General features: G+C 42.2%; 1 protein-coding gene across 7 annotated transcripts in view; it reads left to right on the top strand.

Annotated features, from left to right (window-relative positions):
• The first annotated feature begins 523 nt into the window (after window positions 1-523).
• The window catches only part of MLH3 (mutL homolog 3), a 32,150-nt gene continuing 17,101 nt past the window's right edge, over window positions 524-15,572 (top strand). For 3 of the 7 annotated variants that reach the window (XM_054025657.1, XM_054025659.1, XM_054025660.1), the window contains exons 1-8: window positions 721-858; window positions 2,024-5,415; window positions 8,393-8,491; window positions 9,710-9,780; window positions 10,723-10,827; window positions 11,920-11,992; window positions 12,902-12,973; window positions 14,661-14,769. In XM_054025657.1, the coding sequence (XP_053881632.1) occupies window positions 2,097-5,415; window positions 8,393-8,491; window positions 9,710-9,780; window positions 10,723-10,827; window positions 11,920-11,992; window positions 12,902-12,973; window positions 14,661-14,769 (3,848 nt within the window). In that variant the 5' untranslated portion in view covers window positions 721-858; window positions 2,024-2,096. Of the gene's footprint in view, window positions 610-720; window positions 859-1,239; window positions 1,367-2,023; window positions 5,416-6,943; window positions 7,698-8,392; window positions 8,492-9,709; window positions 9,781-10,722; window positions 10,828-11,919; window positions 11,993-12,901; window positions 12,974-14,660; window positions 14,770-15,572 lie in introns of those variants that run through there. The other 4 variants (XM_054025656.1, XM_054025654.1, XM_054025658.1 and 1 more) reach the window with 4 other exon arrangements.

Genomic DNA, 15,572 nt, shown 5'->3' with positions numbered 1-15,572 from the left:
CTCAGTGGTTTGAGCATTGGCCTACTAAACCCAGGGTTGTGAGTTCAATCCTTGAGGGGGCCACTTGGGAATCTGGGGCAAAATCAGTACTTGGTCCTGCTAGTGAAGGCAGGGGGCTGGACTTGATGACCTTTCAAGGTCCCTTCTAGTTCTAGGAGATGGGATAGATATCTCCATTATTTTTTTTTTAACCCCAACCTAATTTCCCATGCCATCTGCTGTCTGCTCAGCTTTCCCAGAGGCGCTGCTGCCTTCATGAGACTGTTCAGGGGATGGTAGGGAAATCAAAGTGGGAAACCTTGGGCACACACCCTTGCCATGTCCCACTGAACAATACGGCCAGAGGAGCGAGTGGGCTCAATTGATAAAATGCGACAGAAGGCGCCACCCTCAAGAAAGACTACAACTCCCAGCATGCACTGAATCATGTTGCAATATATGCTGGGAATTGTAGTCACCTCCGGCCTGTAGTGGTTCTTCCCTCGGCACCACATATCTTCGCTGCGCATGTGCCACAGGGTTTTCTCCCCCCGCCTTCCTTCCAGCGAACTGAGTCTGGGACTTGTACCTTGCGAGTCAAAGAGGCCGCGGCGGGCGGTTGGTCGGGAGGTCTGTCTCGCGCCCCGGCCCTTGGGGTGGAGGGGGCCCCTCCCCCCTCAACGGGTTCTGAGGGAGTCAGGGGAACTGTGCGGGGACATTTTAATTCAGTCACCAAAATGCATCTGCCTCCCTGAGCTGGTGTGGTGATGGAGGGACTGGGAGGCCCCTGTTTGGCATTGGCCAGGGCTGGGCCAGCACAGCTCCCTCACCCTGCTGCGCCAGGGGATCTGGGCGGGCTCCTTTAAGGGCTTGTTGCTTGTAAGTCGATAGACTTCATTCCTTGGCTGGGTGAACTATTTCCCTTCCTTCCCTGCCCGGCATTCGGGGCAGTGCCCTAGTGAAACTGGGCATCAGACTCTCCCAGCAGAGAGCTAGAGCTGTAATGTGCTCCACACGGGCACCTGTGTGACAGCTGGGTCTCAGTGTGGACCTTTTGCAGGTGCTGGGGCAAGTGACCTAGGCCTGCCCACATTGAAAAGCCAGTTGATCGCACCTGTAGTGTGGACAGGTGATTGCACTGATACCTGTGACTAGGCTAAATCCTGGGATTTGGGCCATGGTTTGAAATAGGAAGGGGAGCACTTGCTGTACCTGCAAAAGAGGAAGGGAGCTAAGCGGGAATGCTGCTCCCCAAGGAAGAGAAAGGAGAGGGGCTTTCCTCTGCTTTTAGCACAGGAGGGGGAGCTGTGCTTCCCCAATCCCCTTCACTCTAACCTGTAGATGTGAGGTTCAAGGGAAAAGTGTACATCCTGCTAAATACCAACAGGTGATGAATGAACCCATATGGTATAAAATAATCATAATAGAAAGAAAAGCTTAATTTATTAGACACCCCACCACCACCTTTGAGCCAGCCCGTGTGCCAGTGGGGTTTTATGGCAACTGCATCTTCCCAGCTGGATGCATGTTGGAGTGTTTCCAAGGATAGATGCTGTCTGGCCATGGTGAGGATGGACATCCTGAGTCCACTTGAAAGAAGAACAGCAAAATAAGTTTCTTGGATAATGATGTGAAGAGGGCTCTGAGCCTCGCTTTTGGTGGCATTCAGTACATATTGCTGAAGTTACTGGCAACTGGTGCTTTCCCTGTGCCGGTCATTGATAGCTTGTTTTTGGTTTGTGTGTTTGGATTTTCTTTTAGGAAGTATAGGATTAGGGAAAGGAGTATAGTGTTAATAAGGATCATGAAAATGCAGGCACTTTTATTCTGTATTGTTGCACTTTCATGCCTAGGGCATTGGCTGATGTCTGGTCATAGCCAGGGCAGGGAAAGTGAGCATAGAAAAATGCTCTGAATACCAGGAAAAAATTACAGCATTCATGGAGGCAAAATTAATTTTTTTAAATGATAACTTGTTATATAGTAACTGTAAGAGATTTTTAAACTCTGAGCTTTTACTCTTTGTCCCTTTGTTTTGTTACAGGGGACTGTTTCAAAGAAGGAAGAGGAATGATGTTCCTGAAATTTCTTGGGTTCCTCACCTTTCTGCTTTTGCCATGATCAAATGTTTGGTGGAAGATGTGCGCACCAGGTTACGCTCTGGAGTGGCCATCAACTCACTGGCCCAGTGTGTTGAAGAGCTTGTCCTCAATAGCATTGATGCTAAAGCAACATGTGTGGCTATACGGGTGGATTTGGAAACCTTCAAGGTCCAGGTGGTGGACAATGGCTCTGGGATGGGGAGAGAGGACCTAAATAAAGTGGGTAATCGATATTTTACTAGTAAGTGCAACACAGTGGAGGATTTAGAGAATCTGAAGTTCTATGGTTTCCGAGGGGAGGCTGTGGCCAGCATAGCAAGTATGGCCAGCATAGTAGAAATTTCATCCAAGACAAACAATACAGTGAAAACCTTTATGAAACTGTTTCAGAATGGGAAAGCACTGGAAGTTTGTGAAGCTGAATTGACTAGACCAAGTGGTGGAACAACAGTAACTGTGTATAACCTGTTCCACCAGTTACCAGTGAGGAAAAAGTGCGTGGATCCCATGCTGGAATTTGAGAGGGTGAGGCAGAAGGTAGAGGCTCTTTCTCTCATACATCCTTCTGTCTCATTTTCCTTAAGAAATGATGCTTCCTGTTCTGTGATGCTTCAGCTCCCCAAGACCAAAGATATGTGTTCCCGTTTTTGTCAGATTTATGGACTGGGAAGAACACAGAAATTACGAAAAATAAATTATACATCTGGGGGGTTTGAGTTAAGTGGCTATATCAGTTCTGAAGGGCATTACAATAAGAATATGCAGTTTTTGTATGTGAATAATAGACTGGTTTTAAAAACAAGATTGCATAAACTCATGGACTTTTTATTAAGGAAAGAAAGTGTTATTTGCAAGGCAAAAGGTGGCCTTGCCAACAGACAAATGAGTTCAAGTCCTGTTCGGCATCGTGGCCCAGAGCTCTATGGAATCTTCGTTATCAATGTGAAGTGTCAATATTGTGAATATGATGTGTGTCTGGAACCGGCAAAAACTCTGATAGAATTCCGCAATTGGGATGCTCTTTTAGCTTGCATTGAGGAAGGAGTGAAAACATTTTTAAAGCGAGAACACTTATTTGTTGAACTGTCTGGTGAAGACATAAAAGAATTTAATGAAGACAATGTCTTTAGTTTGTACAGGACCAGAGCTCTGCAGCCTGCACTCTCTGAAGAAAAGAGCATACAAGACAATTTTAAGAAAACATGTGATGATATTGTAGATTCTTATGAAATGTTTAATTTGCAATCAAAAACTGTCAAAAGAAAAGTGACTGTTCAGGAAAAGTCTTCAGATCTCATAGGTTCAAATGATAATGCTGCAGAAAAGGAAGTCTCTCCAGGTCTGATCATTGGTAAACTGGCTGATACAGCAAGTCATCTGCTCAACAAAGAAGACACCACTTCTGATTTCTCAGAATTAGATATCTCAGAACAAGAGCCAAAAGAGTTCAACAATCCCAAAATGGTGTTTGTGAGCCGCAAGTCTTCAGAAAATCTCTCTGGGGAGTCCAGATCAGAAAGAGTAGAAATAGACAGTTATGCTGAAATGCCACATTGTACTGAGAATTGTGTGGAAGATGCAAGAATACAGGAGGACAGCACAGCTCAGAAAAGCAGCATCAACATTGCCTTCAGAAATGGTGTCACTCAAGGGCAGCATGAGAGAGTTGAAGATACAGCTGATGGACCAGAACTTCTTTGGGGGGGAGCATTGATGGGAATGTCTGATGCAATGAAAGATGACAGTAGAAAAAGTAAAGGGCCAAATAATGATGGTGGAGGAAGGGTTGTTAGATCAGTACCACTGAAGTTGTGTTCCACAGGCCTTATAACTCATGTGTTGCAAAATCAGCCACCACATGAACAAACTGAAATGAATTGCTCATTAAACATGCATTCTAAATCTGGTCCTGTAAGTGCCAAGGACATATTTGGAAACAAGATGAGCTTTTCAGTTCAGAGTCTAAATGTTCAGGATATTTCTAGTATTTTAAATAAAGAGTATACTACAGTACCCAACAGAGAAGTATGCAGAGCATATGCATATGAGTGGTTAGAAAATGAGACTGTATCAGGCCACAAGAATGAGAAGGTAGCTTCCATTACTGCAGGAGATAGAAGGGAGTGTGTAACATCACACACTAGAGAGTTGCTTCCTGTCACTTCCTTGGGTTTTGCTCATAATGAAAATAATCCAAGCAACAGAAGACAAATGATGGAGCTATCTGTTATGCCCAGAACCCAAGCCTATAAGAAGCTGAGCTTGTCCATACGGTTGGGGTCTTTAGAGCGATTCAGGAGACATTATGGGAAGGTCAGGAGTGCACCATCAGTATCTATTCCAGAGAAGAGGAATGAATTTGAACCTCCAGGTGTTCTTGGTTCTCTAGCTGATCTTGACACCTTGAAGAATCAGAATAACAATTTTGAATGCGTTAACATTTGTGAAACTCAAGTTCTGGAACATGCTGATTCTAATAATAGTTGCCAAGCTGGTTGCCTCCTTTCCTTGGAGAGGTCTCAGTTCTGTGGCAAAGAAACTTTGTTAAACAGAAAAGCTCCTTGTGTGAGAGCGAGTCCTTTGACATTGACTGACTACTCTCAAATTAGAAGAAAAGACTTAAGCAGCAATAGATCACTGGGATCACTAGCTTCTAAACTGTCCAGAATGAAGGGTGACCACAAGGAAGTTTTAGCTACAGAAGTTGTGGGACAAGTTGATGAACAATTCCAAACAGATTCAAGCAGAAAAGATAACACATTGCATCTTTTGTCTCAAACTGATGATTTTTTGCAGAGTTCTTATCAAACGTGTCAAAGCTCCTCACAAGAAACAGGGGTAGACGATTGCATCCTTGCGTCTGCCTCTGATGAGCAGGATGCTCCCTGCAAAATGTATAGTACAAGAGGAGGGACCATGGAAAATGCCGTGAACCAGTCACTGCTCATCAACACAGATGGGGAGTACATGGCCACCACAAGCAGTGGTTTGGCATTACACAGTGAAAAGAGTTATTCTGAGGGCATCCATAAAGATGGAAATATTGTGGATGTATCTTCAAAGCAGACTTCAAAAGCCACTGAGCTTCCCAGTGTAACTTTGTCAAGTGGTTTGGAAGTACCTGGAGATGTCACAAATGCAGTTCAGTCTAAAAATGAGGAATCAATACCGTGTTCTGTCTGGATGCAACGTTTTGATGTTTCACTGGGTAAGATGGTATACGTCAATAAAATGACTGGACTAAGCACCTACAGTACTCCTCCAACTGAAGAACTTCAGGCTGCTTGTACTAAAGATATAACTACAATGGCTGTGAATGTTGTCTTACAGAGTGGTAAGTACATGATGTTTAATTTTGTTGCAAGGAAAGAGTGATGCGGATAGTTTGGGTCCTCCTAGCAATCTAAAATACTCTTTATGGCAATGCCTGCAATTTCCACACAGAAATAACCATTGCATCACATGAATTAGTTCTGTAGAAAACAGGAAAATGTTGATGGCCCTATGGAAATAGTACAGTAGATTCACATTTTGAAAAAGGTATGAAAATAGCAGACAACCACCTGGTGTCACCCTGCGTCATGCTCTGAGAATTCTCATGATCATGACCCATTTTGTCATTTAATTTGTGAGATCTTATAAGAGCCCAGCTTGAGAAGTATATACACTATGGATCAGATTTTTGAAGGTATTTAGTAGGGCTGTCAATCACAGTTAACTCATGCGATTAACTCAAAAAAATTAATCGCTGTGTTAATCGCACTGTTAATAGAATACCAACTGAAATTTATTAAATATTTTGGATTTTTTTTACGTTTTCATATATATTGTATTCTGTGTTGTAATTGAAATAAAAAAGTGTACAAAAACAAAATAATGTAAAACTTCAGAGCATACAAGTCCACTCAGTCCTCCTTGTTCAGCCGATCGCTAAGACAAACAAGTTTGTTTACATTTACAGGAGATAATGCTGCCCTCTTCTTAGAATCATAGAAGATTAGGGTTGGAAGAGACCTCAAAAGGCCATCTAGTCCAATCCTCTGCTCAAAGCAGGACCAACCTCAACTAAATCATCCTAGCCAGGGCTTTGCCAAGCCAGACCTTAAAAATCTCTAAGAATGGAGATTCCACCACCTCCCTAGGTGACCCATTCCAGTGCTTCACCACCCTCCTAGTGAAATAGTTTTTCCTAATATCTAACCTAGACCTCCCCACTGCAACTTGAGACCATTGCTCCTTGTTCTGTCATCTGCCACCACTGAGAACAGCCTAGCTCCATTCTCTTTAGAACCTCTCTTCAGGTAGTTGAAGGCTGCTATCAAATCCCCCCTCACTCTTCTCTTCTGCAGACTAAATAAGCCCAGTTCCCTCAGCCTCTCCTCATAAGTCATGTACCCCAACCCCCAATCATTTTCGTTGCCCTCCTCTGGACACTCTCCGATTTGTCCACATTCTTTCTGTAGTGGGGGGGCCCAAAATTGGATGCAGTAATCCAGATGTGGCCTCACCAGTGCCGAATAGAGGGGAATAATCACTTCTCTTGATCTGGCAAAGCTCCTACTTTTGTAGCTAGCATTGCAAGGTATTTGCATACCAGATATGCTAAACATTCATTTGCCCCTTTGTGCTTCATCCACCATTCCAGAGGGCATGCTTCCACGCTGATGACGCTCATTTTAAAAAAAAAAAGTGTTAATTTAAATTTGTGACTGAACTCCTTGAGGGAGAATTGTATGTCCCCTGCTTTTATGCCCCCCCCCCCCCCCCCGTTTTACCTGCATTCTGCCATCTATTTCACATTATAGCAGTCTTCGATAATGACCCAGCACATGTGGTTCACATTAAGAACACTTTCACTGCAGATTTCACAAAATGCAAAGAAGGTATCGATGTGAGATTTCTGAAGATAGCTACAGCACTCGACCCAAGATTTAAGAATCTGAAATGCCTTCCAAAATCTGATCGGGATGGGTTGTGGAGCATGCTTTCAGAAGTCTTAAAAGAGCAACATTCCGATGCAGAAACTACCGAACCTGAACCACCAAAAAGGAAAATCAACCTTCTGCTAGTGGCATCTGACTCAGATAATGAAAATGAACATGCGTTGGTCCACACTGCTTCGGATTGTTATTGAGTAGAACCCGTCATCAGCATGGACGCATGTGCCCTGGAAGGGTGGTTGAAGCATGAAGGGACATATGAATCTTTAGCACATCTGGCACATAAATATCTTGCGATGCTGGCTATGACAGTGCCATGAGAATGCCTGTTCTCACTTTCAGGTGACGTAAACAAGAAACAGGCAGCATTATCTCCTGCAAATGTAAATAAACTTGTTTGTCTGGCTGAACAAGAAGTAGGACTGAGTGGACTTGCAGGCACTAAAACTTTACATTGTTTTATTTTTGAATGGAGTTTATTTTGTACATAATTCTACATTTGTAAGTTCAACTTTGATGATAAAGAGATTGCACTACAGTACTTGTATTAGATTAATTGAAAAACACCATTTCTTTTGTTTGTATACAGTGCAAACACTTGTAATCAAAAATAAATATTAAGTGAGCACTGTACTCTTTGTATTCTCGGTTGTAATTGAAATCAGTATATTTGAAAATGTAGAAACATCCCAAAATATTTAAATAAATGGTATTCTATTATTGTTTAATGGTGCGATTAATCATGATGAATTTTTTTAATTGCTTGGCAGCCCTAGTTTTTAGTTGCTTAAACATGCAAATCAGTGGAAGTTAGGCATCTGATGGTTTTGAAAATCCCACTAGGCACCTACCTGCATTTTTCAGTACCTAAATACCCTTAAAAATCTGGCCCTGCATCTCTTGTCTATCAGTTTCTCTTTGTAAAACATTTTCTAATATTTCATATAAAGGACAATATAACCATGCACTGTGTATGTTTAGTATTCACTTCATTTTGCACAGAAATGTGTTGTATTACAAATATCCTTCTTTCTGTGTTTGTTTGCTCATATCCTTCATTAAAACACACCTCTTCTGCCAAGCCAGCCAATATTCTCCGAGTCACATTAGAAGTCAGGTTATTAGGTACTTATATTAATTTATTTTAAATGAAGTTCCCTGTACTAGCTTCTGATCATTCAGAGCACTGTATTATTATTTCTTCATTGTAAACTTCTAATTCTATGGGGCAGGAATAATATCTTCATTGTTTGTACAGAAATGAGCACACTATAATGATTTAGTTAATAAAAATATGAAGAACAGGGCTCCAGAGATGATTGGAACTTTGTCTGTTAAATTTGCAGCAGTAAATTTTTGTTGTGTGTTTAGGGTTTCAGTGCAGGTGCCATCCTTTTAGAAGTGAGCTTGTTCTACCCTTCCTTCCTAGACCTCGGGAAGAGAGGATTCTGGCAAGCCAGGATTTCAGAGGTAGGATCATTTTGCCAGGACAGCGCGTACTGGCAGAGGTGAAAGTAAGCCGGTCTGGTCTGGCGTACCAGCAAGAGCCAGTACGCCATGCCGGACCGGACCGGCTTCCCCAGGCTGGCGATTTAAAGGGCCCTGGGCTCCCTGCAGTGGCCGAAGCCCCAGGCCCTTTAAATTGCCTCCTGAGCCCTGGGGTAGCGGCAGCAGGGCTCCAGCGGTGATTTAAAGGGCCAGGGGCTCCGACCGCTGCGGGGGGCCCCAGGCCCTTTAAAGCGCTGCCCGAGCCCTGCTGCCAGACCCCCCCAGGATAGCGGCGGTAGGGCTCCGTCGGTGGTTTAAAGGGCTTGGAGCTCCGCTGCGGTAGCGGCAGCCAGAGCCCCGGGCCCTTTAAATCACCCCTGAGCCCCGGGGCTCCCATCCGCCTCTGCAGCTGGTAGCTCCGGGGGTGATTTAAAAGCCCCAGGGCCCCCAGCCAGAGCCCCTGGGCCTTTAAATCTTGATTTAAAGGACCCAGATATTTAAGGCCCCGCCCCTTCCAGTCGAGGCCCCGCCCCCTGCTCAGGACTCCGGCATAACAATAAGTCCTTTAAGTTACTTTCACTCAGAGTACAGTGAAAAACAAAACAAAGAACTCTGCCAGATGTCCTGACAGGAATACAGACTTACGCAAGGTCTGTTAACAATGGACTCTGAGTCATCTCATATGTGGAATTGGAAAAAAATCCTGCAGGGTTGAAGCCTATTAGGGAGTGTTTATATTTATAGGATGATGTTCCCAGTTCTCTGTAAAATCATGCTCATAGTTTAAAGAGCAATTATCTAATCCCCTTGTCTGTCCTCACATTCCAGTCTGGGTGTAGAAATTAGTTTAGTCCTTGGGACTCTTTCCCAAGAAAGGATGAAATCAATGTTTTGGTATGTGGCTTTGTCCAGAGCTAGTGGGCAGCTGAGTTTATCCATCTTTTCCTTTCCAGATTTTGTTGGGTTGTTCTGTAGTGCATACTCTAGACAGAGAAGCTGCCCAGAGTCCTACTCCCATCTGACAATAGGAAGGAGCATTCTCTTGTCTCTTTTTCTCCCTTTTATTCAAAAAAAGAAAAGAAACCCAGACAGTGTGAGCTAAAGGGTCCCAACTTGGTGGGAATGAACAATCTTAGTACATCTTCTGTTGGCACTCATAGACTTTCTTAATCCCCATGTTATACACAAATTCTCTCCTAGATGCTGATGGGGAGTCTCTACAGTCCTTGTTTTCAGAGTGGGATAATCCTGTATTTGCTCGCTGCCCAGAGGTGGGTATTATTACGTTCTAGCGTTTCAGTGGGAGCCATTTCAATCTTGTCTTCTATTATGTTGATTTTTTAACTGAAATGGCAAATACTATAACTGTTGTGTATATTTATTCTGTTGTACATATACCAAGGGGCTTGTCTATGGTACCTTTTTATAGATTATTTGTGAGTTCATTTTGGAGTTTATGCAAATTAGAAGTGATTGGTATTACAGCTGATCTTAAAGAATACTGTACCTAGTGTTATTTGGAAACCAAAGTGTTATTGTGGGCTGAGTCTACAATGCAAAAATAATCACTTTGACTTAGGATAAAATTCTGTCCCTTGCAATACTCCCCTCCCCCTTGTATGTGTTATATGGGTCATTTAAATATGTTTGTAGCATTGGCAGGACCATAATGTGTGAGGGAGAAACAAGATTGCACACTATGTCTATGGAGCTTTTAGAGCGATTTCCTTTATAGTCACAGGGAAATATCTTTAATCAGTGTGAGTAAGTGTACAGTTTCAGTCAGGATGTGCAATATGTATACAAATATTTCCACTTGTGTACAATACAGATACAGGAGCAAACCACCTGCTGGTGAGTTTCTGAAAGGGAACAATTCTTTAGAACATCTGCTGTAGTAACAGTCATTCTGAGATGATACATCTTCCTGGATGTTCAGCTCATTGAGTGTGTACATGTCGGCTGACAACTAATGTCAGATTGTCTAATGAAATAGCTCTTAGTGTGTGGGAAAGTGCTGAGAGAGGAGCAAAGAGATTACCAGATGGTATTTTGAGCTAGTTCTGTTCTTGTTAGAGGAACCAATGCACTAGGTACAGAGGGACCCCTTTCCAGAATAACCTTATTCAAAGCTGGCAGTTTGATTTTTGTGGCTTTAAACTCAGTAGTTAAATCTGCATCCTGTAAATTATCTGTGTTGATCTTTTTCACAGGTTGCTGTTGATGTGAGCAGTGGCCAGGCTGGCAGTCTGGCTGTGAAAATTCATAATATCTTATATCCCTATCGTTTCACCAAGGAAATGATTAATTCAATGCAGGTACAATAAGTCAGATAGCAGCTTTGTGTAAACACCAATGTTTCAACAGTATTTATTAATGTTTCTGCTGGATGAAAAAAACGTAGTGAATTAAATAGATAATACTTTTAATTTGCGAAGAAAAGCATTTTTGGTTTGTGAGAGAGACACCAACAGATATATGCATATCAAGTTATATCTCAAAACCATCTCTTGGATGATTGTAAACAGTTACCTACAGAATGGTTCCCAACTTGCTTGAGTTTAAAGCTAGTTAAGTCAAGAAATAGCCGTGCTATCACTGCCTTGTAACTTACAGCACTATCATTGGCACTTCACTAAATAACATTTTGATAGGCAGTTGTAGGTGTACCTATTTGGTTAATTCCGATTCTTTGACATACATTTTCAAAAGAGATTTGCCGAAGAAATTCTGACCTTCAGCTGAGCAGCTTCAATAGCAATCCCATCTCATGTAAGGACTTTTACATTTATTTTGAAGTGTGGTTCTGCTCTGAAAAGGGACACTAAAAATGGCACAGTAAACATGAAACCCAGTTGTATCTTAGTGCTTCTGTATCAAATGTTTTGCTCATAAATTTTAAAATTAATATAAATATGCTGCCAACTTTGCACTTTTACCTTTGGGCTCCGAGAGCCAATCTGGGTTCTTTTCTTCTCTCACATCTAATCTAATGCAGGTTCTGCAGCCCAAACTATATTCTTATTTACATCCATGCAGTCACATTGCTTCCTGTGGTTTTGTAGAGTTATAAGTGGTTAGGACTTAGTAAAAAGATAGTATTAATGCACAAGGTGAACTAGAATCCAGTCCATTCTCTCTTAGTTGTGTTACCTCTGTAAGGTTAATGGGAGTAAAACCATTTGTCACTAATGGCAACAGCTTTGTCTGAAACACCGGGGAAGAGATCTAGAGACCTGAAGGTTTCATTTTTACATTAACTTTTTCAGGTGGAACTGCACTTTAACTCAACCAGTGGTCCCAATATTAACTATTGGTGAAGAGAGGAGTTTTTCTCTGTAAAGTTTTGTATGTTTCCCATCTAAAAATGGTTTTGCCAATGGATAATGAACATTTTGAATATATTACAGGTTCTTCACCAAGTGGACAATAAATTTATTGCTTGTTTAATCAACACTAGGAGTGAAGTGAATGCAGATGCAGGTAAGAATGCCCATTAGTATTGATTAGGTTGAGCTAGCCCTCAAGTACAGTTTCAGTACAGATAGGACACTGTCCTGGCATTCTGAAACATGTTCAGAAGATGTAATTTTTTTCAGGGGTGTATTCTTTTGGTCTGATAGTTCCGAGATGCTAAATGCAAAATAACAATGCCAAATTTCTGTTTCAGTAATATTAAGGCTCTAACTTGTATCTGACAAAAGCCAGGAAACCAAAAGCAAATGCCAGGACTGTGTCCTTATCTTCTGCTGTTGTGGGACAGGAGAAAAAGGCATGTTATTATGAATTAAGGAGAGTGATGGCCTTCACTTGGAATTTCCTGGATTTTTCTCTCTCTCTCTGTTTTGGAGATTGCTAAAGGACTTTGTTCATGGTGCTCCTCAGATGCTGTGGTGATTAATGCTGCTATAGATAAACACCTTATATTTCACATTACCAAAAGGTATTGGACTTCATTCTCAGTTAATGGATGCATTTCATCTTCTGTATTGAAACTAGCTTGAGCAATACAAAAATGCTCTCCAAACCAGTAGCTTCTTGTTGTTTTTTTATCTAATCTGCATAAAATGGAACAGATTGTAGTTGACCTCATCTTTAATATACAGAGAATAGGAATTTGGCTGATGACATCATCATACATACAACTCCTTTAACTTTATTCTGGCCACTCCAGGTTTAAATGACTCATCTGGATCCTCACATTTAATTTCTGCATTATTTTATTTTCTGTTAAACCAACTTCCTCCTGAATTTAGCTCTGTTAAATAGACTGATCCCCAGCTGCTAAATCTGACCTCGGTGAGACATGAGCAATGCTCCTTCTTCCTCCCAACATGTGCAGTTGTTTGGAATGAAGGTGCCTGTTGTTAACCTCCTCCCTTACACTTCTAGATGGAAACCTGCTGGTGTTGGTGGATCAGCATGCAGCCCATGAGCGTATCCGCTTGGAGCAACTTATTGCAGGTGAGGATTCAGATGTCTAAAGAAAGCTCTTTACTGCCCCAACAAAGTGCAACTGAGAGAAGTCTCCAGGGGGAAAAGCCCCCATGAGTCAGCATGCTAACAAAATTATTTTAAATATAAATTTCCTCACGGAGTCCAGGGATCCAGTATGATCCTCGACTTTTCCCATGTCATTGGCCCATATGGGCATACAGGCATCTGGTAGTAGTATTGGCACCCAAAGGAGTACTGCGTGCCTTTCAAAACAGATAAAATGATCCATGCCCCAAGGAGCTTTCAGACTGAAATAGGTCTGGGGGCTAACAAGACAGGCAGGATGAATAAAATCAGGAAAATGAGGATAACGTCAATAAGATTATGAGGTTTAGCAGTGTGGACTAATGGGTGGGATGATGGAGTAAAGAGCCTGGGTTGTTTTTGTTTAACTAAACACCATGATCAGAAGAGAAACCTAAAATTCAACACATTTAGTCATCTGAAACTGTATGCAGAGGGATAAAAGTCTTTTCTCTTGCCCAGCTAAATCTTGGTTATAGGTCTGTAAAACAGTGCCCATCCATTGAGCACTTAAAAGATCACTGGCCTTCTCTTTCATCAAAAAGGGCCATGCAGTCCCTGCAAAGAGGATTCCGGAAAAGAAACATTGCTTCTTTTGGCCTACTGGTGAAAACAGATAAAGACTGAGAACCCTTCTGGAATTGAGGGAAATGGCTAATGAATGGTATTAAAATGGAGACTGTGTGTCAGGACCTAGCCATATCTAGTGGTTAGCAGCCTAGTTCAAGAGAATCTTGTTCCAGGTTATGGGGAATCAGACAGGCATTAGATTGAACTAATCCAGACAAGGTCAGGCACTATTAGGATCACCAGGACTCAGGCCAAGGTCAGGATACTCGTAATCAGGCAGATCAGAGTTTATAAAGCTGCGTGAGGGATCCAGACAGCAGCCACATAGAGCCCAGTTGTGCAAACATCTTCTTGTACCTCTATTTGGATTTACATAGAAGCCCTGACCAATCAGTAGTACTGGTGTTCCTCCAGTCAGAGCCCAAGTGAGGTCTTCCTGACGTAACTTCAGGTTTCATGATTTCTCTGCTGGGTTAGTTAGTAGCAAGCCACTGGGTGAGAGCAGGGAGGCATCAACTGACCGGAGAACCCGCAGACCCAGCCAGGTTTGAGATCTGCAGGGTCATGACACAATGCACTTATTTTAGATTGGGAGGAGAGATAATTCAGTGGTTTGAGCATTGGCCTGCTAAACCCAGGGTTGCGAGTTCAATCCTTGAGGGGGCCATTTAGGGATCTGGGGCAAAAATCTGTCAGGGACAGTACTTGGTCCTGCTGTGAAGGCAGGGGACTGGACTCAATGACTTTTCAAGGTCCTTTCCAGTTCTATGAGATAAGATAGGTAGATTGTTCAATTCACAAGTGGCCATCCCATGAGTTGAGCTAACTCTTGTAATAACCTTTGCTATGTACGATAACTCCTTTTTAACACTGAGGGGGGATCCAAGTGTGGAATTAATCATACTCCCTAGACAATGATTGTTGCTTCCATGACTATCCCTGTCCCCCATGAGTCCCAGGAGGAATTCAAGCACGGAGGGCTACATGCCAAGCCATAGGGCCATTGAGGATAAAGCCTGCATGTACATTTTAAGAACAGTATTTGTAATTTTACCCACAGATTCCTATGAGAAGCAACCTGAAGAATCTGGCAGGAAGAAATTGCTGTCCTCCACCATCTGTCCCCCACTGGAGATTGAAGTAACAGAGGAGCAGAGAAGACTCTTACGGTTAGTAATGGTTGATGGCTCCAATATCTTGGATAGGACTCCGGTGAATAGGAGAATGTAATTTGTGTGTGCTGTTTTGGATACCACAGCCATTGCTGGAGTTGCTTTCATTCTGTTTTAGGTGCACACTGAGTGAGTTCCAATAGCTATAATGTGAGGAGAAGAGAATAGAGGGGTATGGGAAGTTCGTACGATGAATCATTAGAAAAGAAGAGTCTCTCTGCTCTTGGGTGACAGAAACCAGAATCACTACATGGAATAAGAAGTGAACATTGTCTCTCAAATGTTTTGAAATAGTGGATTGGTTACTGTCAGGAATTCTTCCATCCCATACAAGAATTTAGATTAGATGCAGATTTGATTTTGAGTAGTTACATTTATTTAGCATTAATTAGAGGTTTATTCAGAAATCTCTGCTCTCACTCTGAGCAGGAACTCAAGTGGTTTGGGTATTTACAGTTACAAGGTGTTCTCTCCTTTTGTGCTCAGAATAGGCTTGTTTGATAATGGGGACTTTTCTGCCCTTCTTGTGTGGACTCATTAGGAACATAAGAATATCTGTACTAGATCATATTGGTAGTCCATCTAATTCAGCATTCTCCTTGACAGTGGCCAGTGCCAAATGCATCAGAGGCAGGTGCAAGAAATTACATAATGGATAACCATGGAATAACCTGTCCATAGAGGAACATTAAGAAAGAGGGTAAATAGGAGCACCTGATTTACCTTCTTTATCCCTGTTCATTATTTTGTATGCCTCTGCCATCTCCTATCTAAACAGTCCTAATATTCTTAATCTTTCT

Source organism: Malaclemys terrapin, chromosome 4 (assembly GCF_027887155.1).
Source record: "Malaclemys terrapin pileata isolate rMalTer1 chromosome 4, rMalTer1.hap1, whole genome shotgun sequence".
Lineage (NCBI taxonomy): Eukaryota > Metazoa > Chordata > Testudines > Emydidae > Malaclemys > Malaclemys terrapin.
This window is presented reverse-complemented; position numbering and strand designations above follow the sequence as displayed.